Source organism: Octodon degus, unplaced genomic scaffold (genome assembly GCF_000260255.1).
Source record: "Octodon degus isolate 3935 unplaced genomic scaffold, OctDeg1.0 scaffold00044, whole genome shotgun sequence".
Taxonomy (NCBI): Eukaryota; Metazoa; Chordata; class Mammalia; order Rodentia; family Octodontidae; genus Octodon; species Octodon degus.
In genome coordinates this window covers 10,217,319-10,241,590 of record NW_004524620.1, presented here as the reverse complement: position 1 = coordinate 10,241,590, position 24,272 = coordinate 10,217,319, and the positions used below count along the sequence as shown (strand labels likewise).

Below are 24,272 nucleotides of genomic sequence, written 5' to 3'. Positions count from 1 at the left end.
ATGGAGTGACATCCGAAGTCAATATGGAGGGTGTGTTAGTAAGCAGAAAGAGGAGTGGACAGTGCTCCCAACAGCAGGGTCTGCAACCAAACTGCAACAGGCAAGGGCCGGAAATGCTTTAAAGAGCAACTTTCCACCCTTTTTGTCTATGGCTAAAGGACAGAGCGATGTGCAGAGGTGTAAAGGTGGCACTGTGTGCACTAGACCAGCGCCCAGGTCCTTCCCTTGGCCACTTCCTCGGCCACTGGCGCATCTCCTAGAGGGAGAAGGCGTGGGTGGAGGGGGCGGAGAAGGCCACCCTCTTCACCCCCCGCCACCCATCTACACATTGCATAAAGGCCCCTGCTTCCCTCTGGAGCAATTAGGCCAATCTGATTTCCACTTTCACGTTTGTCTCTAAGGGAACAATTTGAAGGGCATTAAATACACTCACAATCTTGATCAACAATCACCCCTCTCATCTTTGACTACTTATTGTTAATCTAATGTTGTTTTCCAGGTATGGAGTTCAGAGAAATAGAATTTGAAAGGGAGGCAATGAAATTTTTAATTCATTCAGAAATGCAAAGTACTTTACTTTCCAAGAATCTATCAGCTTAGAAGCACATATTCTTCCTGAAATCATGTGGTTTCCTATCTGGATTATACCCCCTCCACTAAGGGTTGTTACACACAACTCGCTTGCCCAGAGCTGTGTCAAGGTTGTGAGCTGCCCCATCTTTTATTCAAGAGTATCAGTATCAATATCCCATGTTCGTTCTCAGTTTCTACAAATAAATTATTTCCTTTGAATATTCCCAGGGCTATTTTGTGATTTGGGGCAGACGAACACTTCCTTTGGTTTCTAATCCCATGAATTGGGCTGTAACTAGAACAATGAGATGAAATTTGGGGAAAGTGAAGGCAGTTCTAACCCATAAACAACCTTCCACTCTAGGAAAAATTCCTCTGAGTCTCACAGGCAGAAAATGGAGTCCCGTAACTTCAGTCGATGGTGGGCTCCAGAGGGACACAACTGGTGTGATTTCTATCTCTTGAAACATTTAAAATGTGTCTGATCAAAGGAGGAGAAAATTAACCACAGTGTAGGAAGCTGGCAGGAGGACGGACAAGATGACCTAATTTGCCTTTTCCATTACTAATTTCAGTAGGGGTCTTCTCTGGGAATTCCACACTGAAGTTCCACGGCAAGAGCCACTCACTGGGAATCTGGCTGCGGAAAATGACAGTCGGGACTCCTGATTTTCAGAGCCTCTGCTGTTGCGTCCTTCGGGGTTTCGCAGGGAACTGCATTCTCCTCAGATAGATACACTGGGCCCCATTCTTATCTACATAATAACTTTGGAGAAATTTCCCCTTTGGGTTTCAAAGGACGTAAGATTGGCCCATCAAAGTTGGGGCTATGCAGTGAATTCATTACTTGCTGAAATAAAAATCAACACAAATATATCTTTGCCGTAAGAAAAAAACCACACCACTTAGTTGCTTTACCAACCTCTGGATTCAATTAATTTTTAACATGGAAGTAAAGTCCTTTTATTTTTTTTCCCCTTTCAAGCCAGACATTTATTTTTAACAAGGGATGAAATCATCTAAGAATGAAACGGGACATCTGTTACTTTATATCTGTTTATTTTAAGTACTTAAATCTGAGTTTGATTTCACACAATTTTGACATTGTTGTTTCATTAATAATCCTTACGTAATTGCGACCTCAGAGTGCGCCTCGAGATTGCAGTATTCACTTCTCGTTAGCGCAGAGCCTGATAGGAAAGCCAGAGGTGCCCCGGGGTGGGAGAAGCAGCCATGTTCAAAGCTGGCTCAAAGGCCACCTTGGACAACAGCGGCAAGCCACCCTGGAGAGCACAAGGGGCCCAACACAGCGAGGGGAGCCTGGCTTCCGCCGTTAATCCTGGCTTTGTAGGAGTTGTTGCATGGGCAACCCAGAGACAATAGCTGCTACAGGACAAATATAAGATTTCATCCAAAACACGTATAACTAATGAAAGCAAAGGTGTGCGTAAGGATTCCACTTCATCCACCAGCCCAGTCAACCCGCCTCTGAAAGCCTGCAGGACACTGCGCAGCGATGCTGGGAGGCCAAGCAGGGTGATGGTTGGATGCAAGTGTGGGCGTCCCGCAGGGCTTCACACAGAGAGACACTACACCAGTGCGTGGACTGAGAAGGGCGTGGTCATGGCTGGGAGCTGGGAATTTGAAATAAGAACAGTGGGATTGTTTTATTAATTAAATTCATTCATACACAAATATTTAATATGAACTATGTCCAGCACTGGCTATACATTGGTAGATGACCCTTCTCTTTAAGAAGAATAACATACCAGTGAGATAGCTCAGTGGACTAAGCATCTGCTTTGGTAAGTGCAAGTACAAGGGTTCGATCCCAGGTCCTGCATGCCCCAGGGAGTGCTGAGTCCAGGCATGGTGGTGCACACCCATAATCCCAGTGCTGTGGAGGCTGAAAACAGAAGGATCACTAGGAGTCCGAGCTGCATAGTGAAACCCTGTACCAAATACATAAGTGAAAAACAAAAAGAATGAAGAGGGGTCTATTTGAAATTTGGGGTGTCATGGAAGGACATTCGAAGAGGCAAACCTTAATTTGAGATCTGACAAATTGGGAAGAAGCTGGAAGTGCAACGAGGAAGAAAAAGAGAATACCAGGAAAAGGCAACAGACTAGATTGGTTTGCTGGAGAAAGAGAAAGGAGGCAGAGTGGCTGGGGTGCTGAGAAAGAGAAGGGGTGGGGATGGAAAGGAAGGAGAAGACGGTGAAGGAGATGGAATCACACCTGTCCTCGAGGCGAGGGGAGGCACACAGAGGTAACTGTATACACGAAGGAACTTAGAGGTGGTTTTAAGTAGGCAAGTGAAATGGTTTAGCTTTTGCATTAGAAAGATCAGGCTGGCTGTGTAGGGGAGAGATCTCAAGGGGCAAGAGAGGGGGCAAGAGAGGAGGCCAGGCGAAGGTGCCTGGGTGAGGGTGGCAGTGGGTGAGGGCAGATAGGGAGATCCTCAAGGGGAGCAAAGAGGGAGGGCCAAGGGGCCAGATGTGGGGTGAGGGAGGGGAGGTACAGGAGGAGGCCAGCACAGCTCAGGTCCTGGCCCAAGTGTCCGGGTGAACGGTGATTCTGTTCACCGGGACAGGAGCCTGGGATGGTGTGTAGCAGGGAGCTAGGGTGTTGGGATCAGGCTGGAGAAGGAGAGTAAAATGTTCCATTTGGGCCGTGTTAGCCTTGAGAGTTAAATATTTGGCACTTGAGTATCTCAGTCTGGAGTTTCTTGGAGAAGTCTGACTTGGAGATATCAATTTTCAGTTGTTGACAAGTAGATGGTTTTTAAAATCATGACAATGAATCATGTTACCTAGATTTTGGAGAAAAGCAAGTGTTGTGTTGGTTAGAGGCTTTCCAAGGAAGGAAAAAAGGGCCATATTTACTTCACATCATTTCTGGAGTTTGTTTGTATTTGTTTGTTTATCTATCTGGTACAGGGTTTTGCTACACAGCTCAGACTCATGGTGATCCTGCTGTATCAACCTGTTCAGGACTGGGATTACAGGCATGAGCCACCTGCCCGGTTCCAGTGGCTGGCACAGCGCACCCAGGGTTCCAGGGCCAGCACGGCTTGCCATACCAGGGATCCAACGGAGGTCCTTGCATTTGTCAGGCAGGTACTTAGACTGTTGAGCTACCTCTCCAGTCCTCTGGAGTATTTTAAAGTAAATTATAGATAGGATAGTTCACTACTATGTTCTTTAGGACATATCTGCATAATATAAAGATATCTTCCCACTCACATGAAGTCCCTGGAAATCACGCCTACATTCATCGACTCAGCACCGGCTCTTGCTCTGTGCCTAACATTGCTCATTTGTATTTTACTTTTAACCCTCACAAGCCGCTGATTAAGGCACGATTGTCTGCATTTGCCAACAAGGATGCTACGACTCTGAGTCTTGGTAACTTACCCCACGCCGTGCAAGTAGGGACTGATGGAGCTGAGGTACCATCCAAACTCCAAGCAGCTCTAGAGCTGGCCCTGTGTCTCTCCGTAGCTGCACACAGAGGCCTAGACCCCAGCCCCAGGAGGGTCTCCACTTTTTTCCTCCTCCTTAGCCCTACTCTGGCATTGGCCTCTGTGCCTTAGAGAAATGTTCTGTCCTCTGAGCATTCAGCTCCTTCGTTCTCATTTTGGCCAAGGTCACAGGGCCATGATTGTCCTAAGGCCATACTGCCTGGGGCTACTTCTTTAAGGCACTTGGACAGGAAGGGATCTTAGCTGCAGCTCACCGACAGTTGTCCTAGGTGTGGATACACTGACTTTCACTCAGTTCTGGGCAAGCTGGAGCACGCAGGAGAGAGCAGTGGTTTTCTCGAGAGCTCAGCCAGAGAGTGGTGGAGTGAGGGATTCTGAGAGCAACCACAGACTGGAGGAGGATGGACCAGCATGTGCTCCGCAGTCATCTTAGTGCCCACTTCTCCTCCTGGGCTTCCCCTCCAGAGGAAGCTCGGAGCTGCACATGGGGCAGCCTGTTCAGCCTCCAGGGAACAGCAGCAGGGAAGGGGGGAAGTTTACTCAGCTCCTTTGCTCCTGGGCAGGCTTCAGAGCTCGGCCCTGCGCTCCACCTTGTTGTGGCCTGTGTAGGATGGCCAGGCCTGCATCAGTCCAGAGAGAGTGAAGCTACGCTGGGCTCCTGGTGCCCCGGCTCCTTCCCAGACCCTTGGCTGCTCTTTTCTGCCTATCGTGTATCATCATTTACTTTCACTTTTGTGTTCTGTTATTAGAATTTAAGCTTCACGCGCACAAACGTTTTACGAATTTGGCTTTTACTTTGTGCTCAGCATCAATAAGAGTGTGTGGCACACAGTAGGCACTTAGTACATGTCTGAACAATTAAGTGAATCAACCACCAGCCATCCCATGTCACAGACACATGTATTAACCAAGAAGACTTAAAATACAGACGGTTCCGGGGTCAAGATGGTTTGATAACTTTCAACGTCACGAGGATGTGAAAGTTTACACGCACAACTACTCTTTTACTTTCAGTAAAATATTGGATAGATTTTATGCAGTCGTCAGTATTCTATTACAGATGAGGGTGGGTTAGACGCAACTGTAGTCTAACGTACGCATTCTGAGCATGCGTAAGACAGGTTGCGCCAGTGACATAGAGCCTGTGGCCCCTGTGGCCCAACCGCTGCAGCGGGCTGTTGGTATCATTGAAAACTCTGTTACTATGTTTTTCAGTTAGTGGGTGGATTGTTTTGCCTAAAGTAAGAGCTTGTGTTCACTCAGGCTTAATTGCAAGGTTGACACTTGGCATAAAGAAGTGGGGCTTGGGTTGCAGCGTGGGCCCCCGGCCTCTGAAAGGTTCACCATCACCAGACCAGTGCTGCCCCACTTCATGCTATCAGGTTCGATACGGTAGGTGTATTCAGGACATCTTAAAGTTGCTATTTGTCAGTTCATGATAGGTTTATGGGGTGTAACTGCTTGCTTCATAACTTGAGATGAACCTGTAGTCTGTGACCGGCCTCTGTCCACCTGTACCCTACTCAGAACTCTAGAATATTTTATCTTCCTACAACTCTCAAAAACAAAAGGAAAGGAGGAGAGGAAGCAGGAGGAGAAGGCAGGAGAGAAATAAAGGAGAAAGTGCGTGCAGACAACACCTGAGTCACCTAGAGGGAGCCCTGCAGAGGACAAGGTGGAGAGCCGCGCTCCCTGCTGCCGCGAGCAGGGAGGCACAAGGAGCCTGCGCTCCCGGAAGCCAGAGGTCTCCAGGAACTCTAGCTTTCCATCCTCATCGCGTTCCACGATGGCTTGGCGGTCTGGGGAGGACGTTCAGGCGCTCTGAAGTGCGGCGATAATCAAGAGAGAGGGAGTCTTAAACTGAGGATGGAGAGCAATCTGCACAGGTTAATGGAAGCACTAGCAACATTAAGTGAAATTGCTCTTCCACTGCTTCATAAGGCGGCACTGGGGAGCCCGGCCTTTGCATAAGCAGGGATGGCGTGGGATTGCGCGTGAGGGCGGGGGGCTGGGGACCAGTCGTGCAGCAACCATTACGGTTCATGGGAGCCCGGCCCGCAGCCCCTGGGCGCACCTGCCGCATATTTACTCAGGCCCATCGAGGAGCCAGGCAAATTTGGGCAGGATTTCAAGGGAATCCGGAGCCGGGGGAGGCTGCTTTAGTCCAATTAAGGGAAGCAGCATCAGGTGGAAAGTAATTCTGAGTATTCACCGTTACCGGGAGTTTCGTGTTTAAGCCCCTCAGTGGACCTTCTTTTAATGAAGAACTAAACTGCGGGGTCTGGAGGTGGGCAGGAGGGATCGCTCCTGCTCACAGAGCTGAATTTCTCCCTGAGGAAGACAGACGCGGGCCGGCAGATTTCCTAGTGGGTACATCCCGCGGCTCGCTGAAGCACTCCCACCTGGTCTCCAGAACGCCTCGGTGGCTGCAGCACTCCCACTTCATAAGAGGATGGGGACTCCAGGCCTGGGACACCCCAACCCTGAGCCCCTCGGTGGGGCCAGCGCACTCAAATCTCTGGCGCTCTTCTATTTCCTGCTTTTGTTCTTTCTTTCCCATGTTGGTCTTCCAGGGCCGCGGAAGCCAAGTCGTGGAAATGAGTTAATAGGGCAGCAGAAAAGCACGCGTCTTACGCAACGGTCTTAAGGAAGAATAAGCCCACTGGTGCAGGTAATAAATGACAGAGGAGGGTGAAATTCACAGGTTCAAACAACACAGAGACAACTGCTTTGGAATCTTCCAGGATACCAAGAAATCTATCACTTGTGCCGTGCTGAGGATTGGGGTGTGTCAGGCAGTGTCTGTGTCCAGGGTGACTGGCAGAGAAGAGAGTAGTATACAGAAACACATGATTGGCCCCTTAGAGAGCTCCAGACAGCAGCGTCCCGAAGATGCCTTGGAGCAGAGGCAAAGCATGAATATGTAAAATGAAAGAACCATCCATAATTTAACCACATAAACAATGCCCAGGCCCCAGTTTCTGGGCAGGCTCCTTGCTGCAGTGGTACTCCCCACACATTCCCAGCACATCTGAGCACAGTATCTTCCTTCCTACCACCCGCAAGACCTCCTAACAGCACCAAGGCTAGGGCTGCAAAAGCAGAGGCTCCCAGGACTTGTTTATGTGTAGCCAGTTTTTCTTATTACTGAGCACCAATGTTTCTAAAAAAAAAAAAGTCAATGATAAAATAGACCTTTGCTAAATCCCCAAAATATTTTGTTGGTCTACATTAAGCAATCATTGCAATTTTCTTTGGGTTTAAATTTTACATACACACACACACACACACACACACACCCATATTAGTCAACTTTAAATCACTATGATACAATATTGCAGATAAACAGCTGACAAAGAGGAAAGATTTATTTTGGCTTATGGTTTCAGAGTCTCAAGCCCCCAGTTGCTTGGCTTTCTTGCTTGGGACCTGTGGTGGCAGAGTACATTATGACAGGACTGAGTCACAGAAGAGACTGGTGTCAGGGAAGGAGAAAGTGCAAGAGGCAGGGCTCCCAGTGTTCCCTTTCAGGGTGCTCCCTCCATGAGCTCACTTCCTCCTACTGAGCCCCGTCTCCTAGGGATCCCCCCCCAACGGTGCCATCCGCTGTGAGCAATCTTTAGCACACAGGCCTCAGAGGACTCAGGTCCCAACTATGGCATGTACTTATATACACATATTTTTATTTCATACAATTCAACATATTTTATGTTCTCTATGGAGTTAGCAATTGTCATGCCTAAAATTGCTAGTAATTAATAAATTTATTTATTTTCATTTATACAGTCTCTGACACAGACACAGCTATTCACCCCATTTGGAGTTAAGAACCATTGGAGCACACTCTAGGAGTAGACTATAGCCTCCAATACAACAGAGCAGCTCCCTACACTCAACTAACACTTTTTTTTTAAAATGTGATGGTACAAGCTTGTAAAGATGAAGAAACAAACCTCAGAATACAGCAATTCTGAATTTTGCTCAACCTCTCAGAGTTTCATTTGTGTATAAATTCAAGATAGTGAGACAGAATACAAATGGAGATACAATATTTTTGTTAGAAGTATAAATTTTAGTGTACACATGAAATACATTGCTCTGCTGAAATAGCATCTTTAAAGTTGAGATTTGTACTTCCTAAACTGTCAGTTTAACACTGAATCCCAAATAGAAGCCATAGTTATTGGACAGTAGATGTTGGCTCCTGAAGGCTAAGGTTGTGGCTTGGGTATGGAGGGTATTTAGTAAGGCTCTACTCCTGTGTAAAACACAAAACCAAACCAAACCATAGCCTGCTCCCATGACTTCCAGCCCTGTAAGAATTAAGGCCTAAATTTATGACCTGGATCTTGCTTGGGTTGGTAGAGTTATCTAATTTTCATACACAAAGGAATGCACATCCAGCTGTAATCTCATCCTTTCCCTCCACTTCTCCTCCCTGTTCCCCAAATCTTTCCACTCTGGACCCCCTGTATCATATTACTTCAGAAAGGATTCTGTGAAACAGTTAACTATTTTATTTTTCTTCTGAGCCTGATACTTGTTTCACCCCTTTTCCATTTCCTGACTTTTTGTTGGGGGGAAGCCCGCTTTCGTTCTTTGATATCGCTGTGGTTCAGATGTGGTTGATCCCCCAGGGTTCATGTGTTGGAAGTGGGTCTTTAGTGAGACGGTATGAGAAGTGGGGCCTCCCTGGAAGCCATTTGTGTCATGGGAGGTTTTTGATGTGAAAAGACTAAGGTAGATCTTGTGGGGCCCTGTGGGCTCTCATAAGGGTGATTGTTATAAAGGAACAAACAAACAGGTAAAGCTGACCTCCTTCCCTGCTGGCGTCTCTCCTTCCTTCTCTTGTGTGTAATCAAGTCTGCGTGTGCTCCCTGTGTTGGCACGGCAGCCACCGTGGAGCTCTAATCAGATCTGGGTAAAAGCCAATGGCATGCTCTCGAAGGTCTATAACTGTGAGCTAAATAAGTCTCTCTTCTCTAGATATTGCCTAGTATCAGGTAATAAAAGATGGACTAGTACACACATCTCTAAAGGAAGCCTAGCCAAGAAAAGGTGCTCTTGGAAAGAATATACACAGGTAGATTTGAAAGAGTCACCTTTCCCTACTTCCAAATGAGAAAGTGGTCAGAAACAATTTCTTAAGAAGAGCATTTATTAAAGGACTGAAAATATGCATCATGACCAGGAGATTTATCAGAAGTATTGTAAGAAGACATGTGGGACTGATTTCCAGAAGAGGAAAGCATTATTTCCCTGGAAAGAATCCAGGGAAAACATAGAACTGGGAATTTCAATATTTTGCAAGAAAGTGGAACAAATCTTCAGAGAGACAGGCTGGGTGAGTACACGCACAACCCCAGGAAGATGAGAGGTCGACGCAGCATGTTTATGAGGCTGAGTTCACCAAGCTTGTCCTCTGTGAGCGCTGAAGTTTAGGGTTAGCGAACGAGGTAGCTTCAGACCACTTCATCTATCTTCATTTGGGTGATTGATTTGATGGGAAGACCCACAGCTCCATGGCACTGCCTCAGACCAAGACCGAGGTTTCCAGCCGAGGACGGGAGGATCTTTCCCTGGCCACAGTTGTTTTGTTAATGTTCTGGAAAGGGAATCAAAGAGCAGGGCAGTGGGTAGGAAAGCCCAGGTTTAAGAACAGCACCCCAGTGCATGGGACAGAGATCTGGAGGGACTGGCAGGTCTGTGACCAAGGACCACGTGCTGCATACCTCCACAGCGGAGTGTGAGCCGGTGTGGAGCTGACTCGGAGAACCGGAGTCCTCAGAGCCCAGCTGGCAGGGAGCCACCCTTTCAGGCCCTGATCAAGGGAAGAGTGTGTTCAGAAGAGACTCCCAGGACAGGAGTCTGGCAAAAAGTTGGAGGTTGTTAAACCAGAAAAATAAAAGAAGCAGCAGCCTCAGGGACAACACAAGTGCCTCCTTCATCTGTTTAAAGGGCTGACTGGCAGACAAGAGACTGCAGTGAATCGAACAGTGTCCCTCCTGGAATTATATAATGCAGTGCTAACTCCCCAGTCTCTCCAAGTATGACCTTAATTGGAAATAGAGCTATTGTAATATATAATCAGTGAAGATGAAGCCATATTAGAGCAGGGAGAGCCCTAAAGCAGTATGACTTGTCGTTACAGAGAGAGGAATTTTGGAGACAGATCCACATACAGAGAGCATGGCCAGTGAAGAGGAAGGCAAAGATCTACAGCTAAGAAACTCCAGTGATAGCCAGTGAATGCCCAGAGCTAAGAGGAAGGAAGGGCAGTACGCAGTCCTGGGGGCATGCAGCCCTCCTGATGCCGCCCCCAGAACTGGGAGACCAGACCTTGCCATTGTTTATGCCCCCAGCTGTGGGGCCCAGAGAGCTAAGCCAGGGGCTGAAATCATTCAGCGGTAGATTCAGCAGCAGACGTTGCTGCTAAGGCTCTGGGTGTCTCAGGAGACAGATTCAACACAAAGTAACATGACGGAGACCTTTATAACCATGCAGACCATCAAGGGAGGGCCAAGTCGCCCTTGAGGCAGGCTGCTTCCTAGACCTGCGGATGATCAGGTGCAGATAGGACAGCCACCTGCTGAGGATGCCACAGGGACACTTCTGTCTTGGGAAGAAAGGAGCCTTGCAAGATTTCCTCCAATTGCAAAACCTATAAATCGAACTTAAAAAGTATTCAATAATAACAAAACATTACCTAAAACTTAAAACTTTCTTGGAGAGCACAGAAATTAAAGAAGCATCAAAAAAAAAAAAAATCAGTAAAAGCACTCCATATTTTAAAAAGTGCAGGCATTGGGATTTTTTTATACTCATCATGAGGGCTACCTCCTTAACAAATTTTTACATGGATAATACAGTGCTGTTAACTGTGGGCACTGTGTTGTATGTTTTTCCAGGGTTAGTTCATGATGCGTAACTGAAATCTTATATGTACACTTCGAGCAACATCTCCGTTTTCCTCTTTCTCTAGGTCTTGGAATCCACTGTTCTACTTTTGCTGCTCAGTGTTGGCCGTTGTAGTTTGCACTAGTGCTTACAAGGGCTTGCAGGGCTGGAGTGCGGCTCCTCCAGCTTCTGCACAGGTGCTGAATCAGCTCTAATGCAGGACGCAGAAATTTCCAAGATTGATCCACAGTGGGTGCCCGTGGAGTCCAATGTCACCGAGTGAAGAACACCTGACCATGCAATCCTAAGGGTGCAGCCGAAGGCCTGGGGCCCACGGCCTCTGGAGGTGGGAGGGTTGGCACTAGAGGCTGGAGAGTGCACTGGCAGACTGAAAGGCCAGTGCTGGCAGTCAGGGAATCTGTGCCACAAGCCCGGGGAGGGCCCCAAGGCAGAGGTGAAGCGCTTTTCCAAAGAGCACAGCCGAGGCTTCCCAAGGAAGCCAGCTGAAATCCTCGCCTCCTCTTCTCCTTTTATACCGGTCTGTCAGCAATCTTCCTTGAAGTGGGTCTGCCACGCCCAGAGCCATGTTGACTCAATTCAGCTGGGCGTTCCCCACTCAAGTCCAGGTCTGAACATCACAGAGTTTCAAGGAAGTAATATGTGGTGTTTATCCTTCTGTGATTGGCTTATTTCAGTTAATATGCCTCAGTTTGATTCGTGTTGTACTACATGGCAGGATTTTCTTTTTTGAAAGGCTGAAAAGTATTCCATTGTATGTGCATAGAATTTTCTTTATCCACTCCTCTGCTGATGGACACTTACTTTGCTTCCATATCTTCACTGTTGTGAATAGTGCTGTGGCGAATGTGGAAATGACGATATCTCTTGAGATAAGTACAGGTTCCTACGAGGGACGTGCTGACAAACCCAGCAGATAGCACATGAGTAACAATGGTGTAGAAGGAAAGGGGCATTGCGTTATGTTAACGATGCGTCAGTGCGAGGTGGTTGCAAAACACGGCGGAGCGGTGTGAACGTTGTCTGTAGCGGGTAAGAGCTTATGCTTTGAAGTCCAGCTGTTTCTGGCCCTGCCTCTCAGGCGCTCTGTGGCTGTGGCCTGTCTGTGCAGCTTCTCTGACTGAGGAGCTAAAGAGTGGGGCAGCATTACCTGGCTCTGAGTCAGAAGGGTGACACGAAATGATCAATGAAATATATGAGGCACATGGTAAGAATTCAACAATGGGTCACTATGCTTATCAGAAAATTTTGGCTCCAGAGTTTATTATATATGATACACATACATGTGCATGCACACACGCACACACACACACACACACACACACATACACACACAGAGTGATACTACAGAAACACACAGGTGGATTGTTGGGTATGCACAGGGATCAACAAACCCCTTAAGTTTTAAAGGACATTTGTTTGTTACCTTCCATGTCACACGTAATGACCCCTCTTTATAATCGTGAAGCTTCTTTTGCTCATACCAGTATCGTGTTGCTTCAGTCAGCTTTCTATCACTGTGACCAAATACCCAAGGAAATCAATAAAGGAAGAAAGAGGTATTTGTTGCACGGTGTCGGAGGCCTCAGTACACGGCTGCCTGATTGTTTTGGACCCATGGTGCCACAGACCCTGTAGTGGGGACGTGTGGCAGAGGAAGCCCATTCACGTTCTAAGGGCTGGAAAGCAAATGAAACCAGAAAGGGCTGGGGTCCCAGTGGCGTGACCCTTAGGGGTATCCCAGTGACCTAACCTCCTTCCACCAGGCCCTACTCTTAAAGGCTCCACTACTTCCCAATAGCACCACAGCCAGGGACCAAATCTTCAACACATGGCTCCAGGTCTCAGCTGATAGCTGAACTATCTAAGTTAAAAAAAAAAAATATTGAGGGTCATACTTTGCCAGCTCTTCCTACAAACACTCATGGGGATGGCGGGCTTTAGTCCACAAATGGGTGTGAAGCTCAACTAAAAGTCTGGAAGCGCAGCCTGTGCTGGGACCTTGGTCTTGGCTCCACTTCTCTCGCGCTTGGTTTGTACCCTCGTAGAATGGAAGCGGCCTGACCTACCTCATCCAGCGGGCCGGGTGATCAGGGAGCTGCACTGGGCAAAGTGCCAGCCAGGCCACTGACCAGCAAGTCCAGGAGCATGGTCAGTTTTCTTTTTCCTCTGTGTGTGAAGGCCCAAGTGCCAGGGGATGGAAAGGTCAATTTATCCTGATAGAGCTAGTCAAAATGAGGAATAATGCATAAATGAAGGTAGATGAGGCTTTAAGGAAGGAAAAGCTTATGTTCAGCAGGATCCTTTAGGTAATGAAGTGGTCTCAAAGGAAACTTGAAATGCTCTCCACTAAAAGAAATAGTGCAGCGGGCAGCAGGCCTGCCCCTAGGACGGAGGGATGCAGAGCCGCAGACCCTCCCTAGTCTTCAGGGCTTCTCCTTTCCCTTTTAATGTTGGACTTTTCCCAAGGATGAGCCTTGATCCAAACTGCTCTTTATCTGAAGCACTGATCCATTCCTGGTGTGGTTGGCATTGACTCACGTTTGTCATGTCCCGTGTTAGCCTGGTGTCTTAAAGATGTCCTTGCTGTTGTTCTCCTTGGGTCGCCCACAGCGTTTTCCTGTCACCCTGCTCCACATGTGCAGCAGGCCCCAAGTGCAGCCTGGCCTGACTCCACCGCCTGGGTGTCAGCCTTCTCATTAGGCATGCTCCAGAGTAGGCTGGTGTCAGAGCGGCCGATGCATCAGAATGCAGGGCATGCCTCGGGCTCCTGGGAAGCTGTGCGTTGCGCATGAAATATGAAGCCAACCGCCAGCCCAGGGGAGACCCAGTGTGGATTCAATGGAATCGCTGCAAAGGTGGCTGCTGGGGGAGGGGGCCTGAGTGGCCAGAGAGACGCTGTGGATACCCGTCACATATTTCAAAGGTGCTGCTCACTGAGGGAGAGGAAACAGGGAGGGGCACCTGGTTTATGTATCCTCCGGACGCCTCCTGACACACACTCCCCTGGCACATTCTTTCTGCATATGCTCACGGTCTCTGTGATTATGGTGATGTGCCCTTTAGAGACGGGCAGCCAGCTCCCTCTCCCGCTGTGCTCATCACCGACTCCTGACTTTCTCTTCTGGGACAACCTGAAATCGCAGGAGCAGTCCACGTGGATTTTGGAGAACCTGACAGGAAGAGGCATAATAAAAAGTAATGATTGTCCAGCAAGCCCCAGGGATGCGTGTTCCACACCACCTCCGGCCGGCAAAGGTTAAGCACGTCTAACAAGCAGTGGCCTTAGATGGCTTGGAGGGCTTCGCGTGAAGGCCTGTCCTCCTGTTGTCCTGCGATCTGCTGGCTTCCAACCAAGGCTTCGCGCCTGGGTTTCAGGCAGCCATTCTGAACCAGAAAGAAAACAATTCATTCCTGCCACAAGTCCTGAGAGCCAACTGTATGTAATGTCCCACACGCACACAGCCTTCAGGCCCACTGCATTGTGGGCTGGTGTGCAGACTCTCCCTTAGCCACTCTATCCACAAAGCAGAGACATTGTAATGTTTCTCTATGGAGGACCTGCAGATTGGCACATAGAAGGTATTCAACAAATATTGAATCAATTACGTTTGGTGAGACCTCTGTCCCAGCTCATCAAACATCCAAGTTATTAAGAAATACAAGTCTATTGGTCTCTTCAAATACATAAATTGGGAATATTTATGTCTATAAAAACAATTGTATAAAAATAAACATATAGATAAATAATATGCATGTAAATAATTTATGTGTGTGTGTTTTCTCTCTGAAAAAGAGCCCTTGGGTTATTATGGTCTCTGTGGGTTTCTGTGGAGTAATTGGTGATTCAGAAGGAGTTGTGCAGCGCTTGTCTCTGGAAACCTCCTGCAGCCAGCAGGAGAAGGGCAGATGCCATGAGCTGCAGGGTCGGCCGGCTCACCCTGACCTATGGCAGAAGCACTTTACATTCCTTGTGTCAGATGGATGTGAGAGTTTTCTGTGAGGAAGCCCAAAGCCATGACATCTCTTCAGAGACTGGCATTTTTAGCTGGCAGCATTGTCTGTGGAATGCCTCCAGGAGGGGCCCTTCCACAGGGCACTGACGCTGGGCTGCCACTGGAGTGTGACGAGGCAACACCATGTAAGCTTGTCTTGCACAGGGGCTCTTCAGCTATTATAATTATATTTGGTGGCTTTCTATTAATTCTGCAAAGAAATTGGCTTTGGGGGGAATTGAGAGGATACTACACTTCTGCTTTGTTCCTGACATAGACAGGAGGCAGTAGTATTCAACCAAAATTTTTGCTCCCAGAAAACAGTAAGCTCCAGGGAGCAGGAAATCAGCTGTTCTGTCTACTTCAGTGTCCCAGTGGCTAGAACAGCGTCTGCTACAGAGGAGGTACTTAGCAAGCAAAGAAAGAGCTGCTGCATCGCACTTTCTCCTCTGGCCAGTGACAGACTCCAGATTGAATCAGCTAGAATCTTCCCTGGCTTTGGTATTCAGATATTGAGAGAGGGAGAGAGGGAGAGAGAGAGAGAGGGGGGAGGGGAAGGGGAAAGGGGAAGAGGGGGAGGGAGAGAGAGAGACAGAGAGAGACAGAGAGATCATTCCTTTCTCCATTGAGCTGCTGCTAAGATGGGCAAGAAGTGAATCAGGAAGGAGAGAAAATTAGGCTATCAGACAAGACAAGAGGTGGAGAGAGTGAGTAAACAAGGCAGGCCTAGCAGCATAGTGTGACTGTGTGCTATGCCCCAGCTGAAGAGCTAGCCCCTAATATCTTGAGTATATGACCCAGTGAATTCCTTATCTGTTTATTTGGTTGAGTTAATATAGAAGAGGGTTTCTACTACTTACAACCAAAAGCCGTCCGACCAATGTTTTATCCTATCTATGTGTTCTTGCAAAGCCACCCATCACCTAATGCCAGCAACCGAGCTTCCCTTTACATTTATGGACCTTCTAGAAGCCTTCTCATGAGCAGCTCTGGCCTGTTCCTCTTGCCTGCCGTAAGCAGCACTGTGTCTGAGCCACACGCTTAGGGCAGATGAATTCTCCCCACACACAGAATCTAAAGAGCAGGAGTTCTTCACATCCCTGGGTCGCAGGCGTTACCATTCCCACTGCAGACAGGGCACACCGCTCCGGAACATTCTCTGTCTCCATATCAGCCTGCGTTTGCTCTGTGATGAATTCAGCAAGGACACCTGGCTCTGTGTTCAGAGACAGCGCTCAGCTGCTGGTAGCTTGTTTTATGGAATGGAGCTAAATGGCTGGAGGGTGGTTTACAGAAAACAAGGGAAAAGGAAGAAGATGGACATTCCTTCCAGGGGACAAACTGTCTACAGCACTGCATGTCTGGGGAGGTAAATTACCTTCTTTGTCCACATTTGTGGATACTAAAGCTTAGAGTGGTGGAGTGGTCACTTGCTGGGGGCTGAGCTATTCAGGGGACAGAGCAGCTCTGTTTAGTATGTGTCCTTTTTTACGCTCCTACTGAGCTGCCTCTTAGGGCTGTATTTGGCTTTGACTTGTCCAATCTAGACCACTCAGCACTGTGCTGGCCACGTAGCCCCGAGGGGACTGTGCTGCGTTTCTCACTGTTTCGTACTAACATAACGAGGGCAAATGTTGCAGAGCTCCCTCCCACTTGGTGCGAGAGACTGGCTTGACATGGAAGTGTGCAGAAAAAAGAGAAGTCTGGAGTTCAGTTTCCTCCCTCTGTGGCCCACCCAGCCTCTGGGGCTGGGGTTGAAAGTGTGGCCAGGGAAGGCATTCTGTTCCCAGCAAGAAGGGGTTCCTCTGGCTGGGTGACAGCCACCGGCCCACCTCCTGCAGGTGTTGGAAGAGGATGCAGCCACCCCCACCCCCTCAACAGGGAAGGGTGGAAAATGCTGCACCACGCATGGGTGAGTGCGCACATGTGTGTATGTGTGGTCCTCAGAGCAAGGGCCAGGCAGGGACCAGGCTGCAAAACAACATTAAGAAGCCGAAACATTTTCCACTGAGAAATAGAATTACTGCCCGTGGAATTCTTACCCAGGCAGGGAAGTAAGCGGCAGCCCCTCCTTTTCATTAGTTAAACAAAGAGGGTTATTTTTCAAATCAAAACTTTCAGTGTGGAAAACAACCTAATTCCCGGGGCTTTTTGAGAAGCAGGATTCTCAGTGCTTCGATAAACATGTCTAGGTGGACACGCAGCTGCAAAGGGCAGTGTGGGCACACTCATCAAGCGCGAGGGCAGGCCTGGCCAGTGGGGGACACCAGGGTGTAGCTTCAGGGCTCTCAAAACAGTCCCAGGTAGAAAGGCCAATGGAGGGAGTGAACCGTGGCCTGGAAGAGTTCAGATGTCCTGGGAGAGAACAAACAGGAGACAGATATTGTCTGTCAGTCCCTGAAGTGATCGCCTTTCCTCTTGCAAGGCAGTGAACTCGCGATAGGAGGATAAGCTTCAAACTCAAAAGCCTTGCTTGGTTTAGTGGAGTGCATGCTGCCTTATTCAGCTTTTGACCTTCAGAGTTCTACCCAACACAGCCCAGATTCCACTTGTAGACCTGTGGGGAAATGTCAGGCCTTCCTCTTGTGGTGTCCGCTAGGTGACAGTTCCTGGGTACCTGCATTTGCTCAAGAACAGGCAAGAGGGCTGGGGCCATAGCTCTGTGGTAGAGCACTTAATTCACTCTGCTGAAGACCCTGGGATTCATCCGCAGTACTTAAAACAGCAGGGGCAGAGCTAACACAAGCGTGAGCGGCCCGGCTCCGGTTCTAGCTCCACTGCTAGGCAGCACATGCCTGCTCCCTGGGCTTTCACTTGCCCATCTGCAAAGAGGACGGGCAGTGATGCCCTAGCACAGTGTTTACATGTAGCTTAAACAGGACCATGCTTACAGAGCACTTAGCGCTGTTCCCGGACAAAGGAAGAGCTCCATTAAATTGTGGCCATCGTTATGAAATTAAAGAGACCTGGCATATGTTCCTAGGCCTCAGCTTTTGAAATTAATAAATATTGCTCTTTGAGGGTCCACTTTTCTCATCTCACTTGCACAGAGTGTGTTGTTTAAAAAAATAAAAAGCAGGCGCAAAATAGCTGCTCTTCAAGTCAGAGCTTCCTTCTCTAATCAGCCCATGAATGTTTCGGGGAGTGCTCTATTTAACTTGGCTGGCCCCAGGTTTTGCCGTGAGTAATGCGTTGGGCTTAATTTCAAACTCCACATGGCCAAGATCATTGGATACTTGAGCTTCCCTGAGCTGAGTTGATACAGCTGCTCTGCCCCTGGTCACTGGTGAGTTGTCCCTGCAGATTCCACAAGGTCTTAACAAAACAGGCCAAGGTGCACGGGCCAGCCGCAACGGTCAAGGGCATGGTTTCCACAGAGAAGCCCAAGCAAGACAAGACCAAGGAGGTCTGAGGAGCTCTGGAGGGGAGGTGGAGGAACAGAGACAGAAAGAAGATGACAGCAGGGAGAGGAGGGCCCACCCCCACGGAGCTCTGTGGAAGGCAGTGCTGCTGAGCACACCCTTGCTGCTGTGAAGGTAGCCCAAAAGGCCAGGAGAAGCCAGCTGACTACGGGGTCACCACAGCAATGAGCAGAAGGTGTGCATGCTCCCCAAACGAGGATCTCTGGAACCAATCAGATCAGACCAGGACACACTCTTGCTTCAGGAAGAAGTATGGCTCTAAGTATCTGATTCAGTACAAATAAAACCAAAGAAGCCAAATTCAATTTAGACATGTGTTTTTCCCAAGAACTCAGCTTTGGCATGAAACAAGGCTTGCCTGAGGCCACTCAGAACTCAGTGTGTGGAGGACAGTGTGCAGGGCACATGGAGCACAGGGTCAGCTCCAAGGCCAGCCTGGCCTCCGTGACAGGCGGGCTGGCCCACCGGTGGAGGAAAGTAGTAACTCTTTAGCACTTGCTGTCTAGCTAGGGAATGTCTCCTCAGCTTCGGAGGTAGCGACACCCACCCTGAGAGGTTTGGATTAATGATCTGAGCCTAATAAAAGCTGCTCTTCAAGCCTGCTGAGGAATCCAAACACTCCAAAAGTGAAAGAGAATGAACGAGTTCTAGAAGCAATGTGAGGAAGAGCATTCATTGTACAAATCGTTACAATTACTCACACTGCCTGGTGTGACGTCCCAACACTGTAATATAACGCTGGTAGGCTCATTTTCCCGTGTTCTTTCGAAGGAACGTTGCCTCCAAGTACAAATGTTCCCTTCAATTTCATTAGTGGCAGTTGCTGCTTTCTGATTAATCTCTCCATCTCCTGAAGACGGGCACCTGATGGGGGGAAGTTTGAGCATTATATGCAGTTGAGTTGCGATGCCTTCTAGGAAGTTCTTTAACTTCAGAAAATCCTTGGCCTTTGCATGAAGTACACAAACAACTTAGCTGATCCTTTCAGTACTGTGACAACATTCAAATAAATAGAATTGTCACAGACATGAAACACCGAAGCAGAATATCAGCAAACCAAGTCTACACATACACTGAAAGGATCAAGTACCATGACATATCAAATTTATTTCAGAAATGCAAGGCTGGTTTAACACTAAAAATTTAAGCAATATAATTTTGACAGCAGGCCGGGTAGATAGTTCAGAAGTCTAAGGGCCTGCCTGGCAAGCCCACGGTCCTGAGTTCGATCCCTGGTACTGCATGCCATGCTGGCTCTGGAACCCGGCTGTGCCGGCCACTGAAACCAGCTGTGGTGGCACATGCCTGTAATCCCAGCACTGAGGAGGCTGAGACAGGAAGACCACTAGAAGTGAGATGCTATATAAAAAAAAAATATGACAGTAACAGAATAAAGAAGAAAACTATGAGCCCCTGGATTCAATCCCCAGCACCACAAATAAGGCAAAATACATAGACAGCTATGTCAACTGGATTTCCAAAAGAAAAAGAAATGTATTTTAGCCTCTTCTCACACCTTACACAAGTCGATTAATTATAGATGTATTGTAGGCCTAAATGTAAACGTTAAACAATAAGGCTTCCAAAATAATACACAGGAGAATCAATTCATGATTGTGGAGTAGCTAAATCCCAGCAAGACATAACATTCACTAACCAGAAAGCAAAAAACTGATAAATTACACATTTTGATATTATGAATTTCTTTGCATGAAAGATAAAAAAAATACAGCCCTGTGATTAACACCATTCAAAGGCAAGTCATAGGGTAGAAGACATTTCACTAAATATAGCACAGGAGCTGAATCAAGAATATTTGGGCTGGCCAATTAGCTCAGCGGATTAAAGCACCTGCAAGCAGGCACAGAGGCTGGGGTTCAATCCTGGGGCCTAAGGTGCTGGCCCCGCCCTGGCACTGAGCTGGCAATTGAGACTGGGATGGTGGCATGCATCTGTAATCCCAGCTGTTGGTGATCATGGTATCTCCCCTGCCAGGTAAGTATAATCCCAACTTTTGGGAGGCTGTAAACAGGCAGATCACTACAAGTTGATCTAGTAGTAAGACCCTGAATACCCTGTAGACCCTTTCCCCCCCCCCAGAAAAAAGAACTTGGTGTCTAAGAGCAGACCAATGTTTGTTTACGTCTATATCATTGCCTATACATTTCATTTAATTGCTTTTAATAATGCCATGTGTCTTCTGTCCAGGTGACAGTAGAAGGATGAGGCAGCGGAGGGCGGGTGACAACCCGCAGTGATTTTTCTGCTGTCCCTTCTTTCCAATCAGAGATTTGTGGATGTGAGGAATCACACCACGGCCAGCCTTGATGAGGCAATCCAACTCTTCGTCTCTGCGGATGGCGAGCTGCCAGTGACGTGGAGTGATGCGCTTGACTCTGAGACCCTTCCACACGTTCCCTGCCAGCTCCAGCACCTCGGCGGTGAGGTACTCCGGGATTGCAGCAGTGTAGACGGCGGCGGCGGCACCCGCTCGTCCGTGGCAGGTAGTGCGCGTCTTCAGATGCCTGTGGATGCGGCCCCCAGGAAACTGCAGCCCAGCGCTCCGCGAGCGCAGCACGGCCGTGGCCTTGGCCGCGCCACTGTCCCTCGCTGCGTCGCCTCCATCCATAGTCGTGGCAGACTGCCTCTGCTCAGCCGCTTCACCGCCCGCTGCCACCCCGCCCTGCGCAGCCCTGAAGTTTCTTTACAAAGGAGAAAAAATAAAGTTGTTGGCAACAAATTTAGGAGAAGATGCAAAACTGGGCATGTAAATTGTAAATTACAATTCAATATCAACCATTTATCCACACCAATGCAAACTGAAGATAAATGGACAATACTGAATATTGGTGAAGAAATCGAACAACAAGAGACTCACATATTTCAGGCGCAACTGCTTCAACGAACCGCGTTGGCTGGGCACGGCGGCGCATGCCTGTAATCCCAGCAATGGGGGGAGGGTGGTGCTGAGGCAGGAGGGTCGTTGTGGGCCTGAGGCCAGCTAGGCCTGAGTGAGTGAGTTCAAGGCCAGCCTCTACTGCATAGTGAGACCCTGCCTCAAAGCGAGAAACAGGCAAGCAAACAAACAAACAGAATGAACAAACCCTTCATGATGCCTACCAAAGCTAACATATGAATCTCGTGCGTCAACATCGCAGCATTTTCTTGGTAAATATGCCCGGGAATGTGTGTATAGGGCACTAAACACGAACAAGAGGACGCTCACAGAAGTGCTATGTTCAGTCGCCAGAGGCCGAGCAACACCGAAGCCCATGGGACAATAAAATGGTTTAAGTTACGGCACACGCACAATCACGTGACCTGTGTAAATGCGAGTGAACAAACTACCACTCTGTGACATAATATGAAGAATCATAAATATAGTATTGAATAAAAGGAGAGAAAAGAAATACAAATATTGTATGGCTCTATGTGACCTTGTAAAACCGGAAAAACTACCCTCCTCTGCGACTTGGAGCGTAGGAGCGGTGGCAATACTTTACAGCGCGATGGAAACGACGGTCACATGAGTAGGTTCGCTGAAAGATCCATCGCGTTATGCGCTCATGATGAGGCTACAGTTTGTACTTTGAAGCACAAACCTTGCCAAAGCAACCACAATAGCAAAAACCCTGGAGCAGAGGCCCCGGGCAAATTCACTCGAAGTGCACAACTCCTGCCCGGCGGGGTGCTCCGTGCCTTTGCAGTTCCGGCGCTGTCCCCTCCGCTCCTAGTTCCTGCTGCTTGTGGCTGCTGAGATGGCTCCAGCGCCTTGCTTCTTGTAGTCTGCGGTTTGCTTTCGATCTGAACTTGATATATTGATCCTTGTCTTTATCTCACTGTTTTAACCTTGGAGCTGGTTCTTCATTCTCAACTTCCATTTCAGTATTTCCCTAAATGCGTTTCCCATCACGTTAGTTGTACTAATTCTCAAAATCGTATTAATGACATTGGTTTAATTTTATTGTTTAATTTTCACCCCTTTATTTAATCTTTTCCTGTCATTATCTAATGAATTTTAATGATTTCATAACTCCTACTAGATTACTTGTTTTGCCATTCTTTCCTGTAACTTAAAAAACAAAAAAAGTTCTCTTCCCTTTTTTCTGAGTAGACTGGGGCAGGAGTGAGGAGAACGGTATTGACAAAGTTCTTTCTTGTTCTCTACCCTCCAGCCCTGGGAAAGAGCCAGATGATCCGATGCGTAAGAGGAAGAGAGAAAAAAGAAGACTGGAAAATGATCACTAGAACCGGCACTTCGCAGTTGCTCCAAGTGCTGTAACAGATTACTTTCCTTACAGATTTAGCTAAGAAGCTGTCTGACCTGAGTCCATTTATGGACCTATTTGGCCTTGCTTTTATTTTTACTTTTTCAAAATAAATCCTCTGGTCCTTGACTGGAGACAGTGAAGAAACCAGGGAGTTTATATTTTTTTAAAAATCCATGTGAGGGTTTTGGCCAGGAGTTTTTCAAACACTGGAATAAATTTTTAATTTGGACTTTGATATCCAGACAAGCCCAGTTCATGTTCTCTTGGGCCTCCTTCTCAGAGACCAGACTTCAAACAGACCCTGCTTGCTGTCTTAGTAGAAGCAGCACAAGGGCGCCACGGCAGCCGCAGCCAACAGAAACTGCCACGCACTGCACATGGCTGAGCTGGAGCCCTGCTCCCTGCAAGCCCACGTGCCATTCTGGGGACCCAAGGTCAGGATGCGCAGAAGAATGAACGAGCACGTGGACCATGGAGGCAGGAGATCGTGGGACATGCGTGTCCTCCCGGAGACTCTGCCTGGAGCATCTGAGTCACGTGGGACAGAGTCCTGAAGAGAAAGAGCCAGACACAGGTTGTGTCATTTGGCTTTATTTTTTGCTTCTTATTGTCTCCACTTCCAATTTTGTCTTTTACAGTTTGGACTGCAGAAGAAATAGACGCATTTCTTACAGATGAGACACCAGGGAACCTTTCGGTTTAACTCTTAGTTGAACTTCCTGAAATTGGACTGGCAAAATAGAGAATAAGAAGGAGACAGAAAGAAAGAAGAAAGAAAGAAAGAAGAAAGAAAAAAAGAAAGAAAGAAAGAAAGAAAGAAAGAAAGAAAGAAAGAAAGAAAGAAAGAAAGAAACTGATTTTCTGTGACAAGTAGAAAAGTGGCTCATTTCCCTTCAGAGACCTAAACAGGAGACTTACCAGGAACTGAAACTTAATACATGAGTCCCTCAGAAGAGTGACCACCCTGGGGCGGTTGCCACCTTCTCCTGTTAATTGTCACCTTAAATAAGCAGCTGTGGAAATGGCCCAAAGGCCAGAGCATAGGACCGTTGCTGGGGAGTGTCCAGCACACTCATGCCCTCTAACAAAACACAAATGATCCAACAGTGGCATTGACAGTGTTCTCAGAACAAATCATTCCCAGTGTGCCACTTTCCAATCATGTAATTAGTTGCCCTGAGACAGGGTGGGGGAGGGGGCTCTAGGTCACCCTGGATCTGGGATAATTCCCCCCAGTTACCTATCAGGATAGACAGCAGTTTGGGCCCAATTTCAGCTCTCCCTGAAGGCTGAGCGGCAGGTGCTGTCTGCCCCAGGGGTGTCTAGAAGTTAGAAGTAACCGAGTATCTGAAGTCTTCTGTCCCATGACCCTGAAGCGCTGTGCTGCGAGCCCAGATGGCCACCTGTGCTGCCGCTGTAAACACAGGAGCTTGGCTTTTCATCAGATCAAATGCCTGCTCAGATTCGCCATGGTTTTAAGGTTTGTGTCCCCCCAAAACTCACATGGGTACTTACTTCCCAGTGCAACAGTACTAAGAAGAGAGCCCTTGGTGGCTAGCCAAGAAAGCCCCAGCTTCACGAGTGAGACTAGAGCCCTTATGAGGGAAGGGC

General features: G+C 48.0%; 1 protein-coding gene across 1 annotated transcript; it reads right to left on the bottom strand.

Moving 5' to 3' along the window:
- Positions 1-200: 200 nt before the first annotated feature.
- Positions 201-21,019, bottom strand: LOC101576878 (histone H2A.V-like). Its single transcript, XM_023715855.1, has 4 exons — positions 20,825-21,019; positions 20,644-20,755; positions 5,708-5,857; positions 201-256 (listed from the first exon to the last, which is right to left on the bottom strand). Exons 1-4 carry the CDS (start codon positions 21,017-21,019, stop codon positions 201-203), a joined length of 513 nt encoding a protein of 170 aa, XP_023571623.1.
- Positions 21,020-24,272: the final 3,253 nt, after the last annotated feature.

Bases quoted from the DNA above. Each gene is read 5' to 3' on its own strand.
- LOC101576878 (XM_023715855.1), bottom strand. From the start codon at position 21,019: ATGGATGGAGGCGACGCAGCGAGGGACAGTGGCGCGGCCAAGGCCACG. The intron at 5,858-20,643 runs GCGGGTTGTCAC...CGTCCTCCCCAG, and splicing joins GGGACAGCAGAAAAATCACT to ACCGCCAAGCCATCGTGGAA. The intron at 257-5,707 runs GTGACTCAGGTG...TTCTCCCTCTAG, and splicing joins CTCTGCAGGGCTCCCTCTAG to GAGATGCGCCAGTGGCCGAG.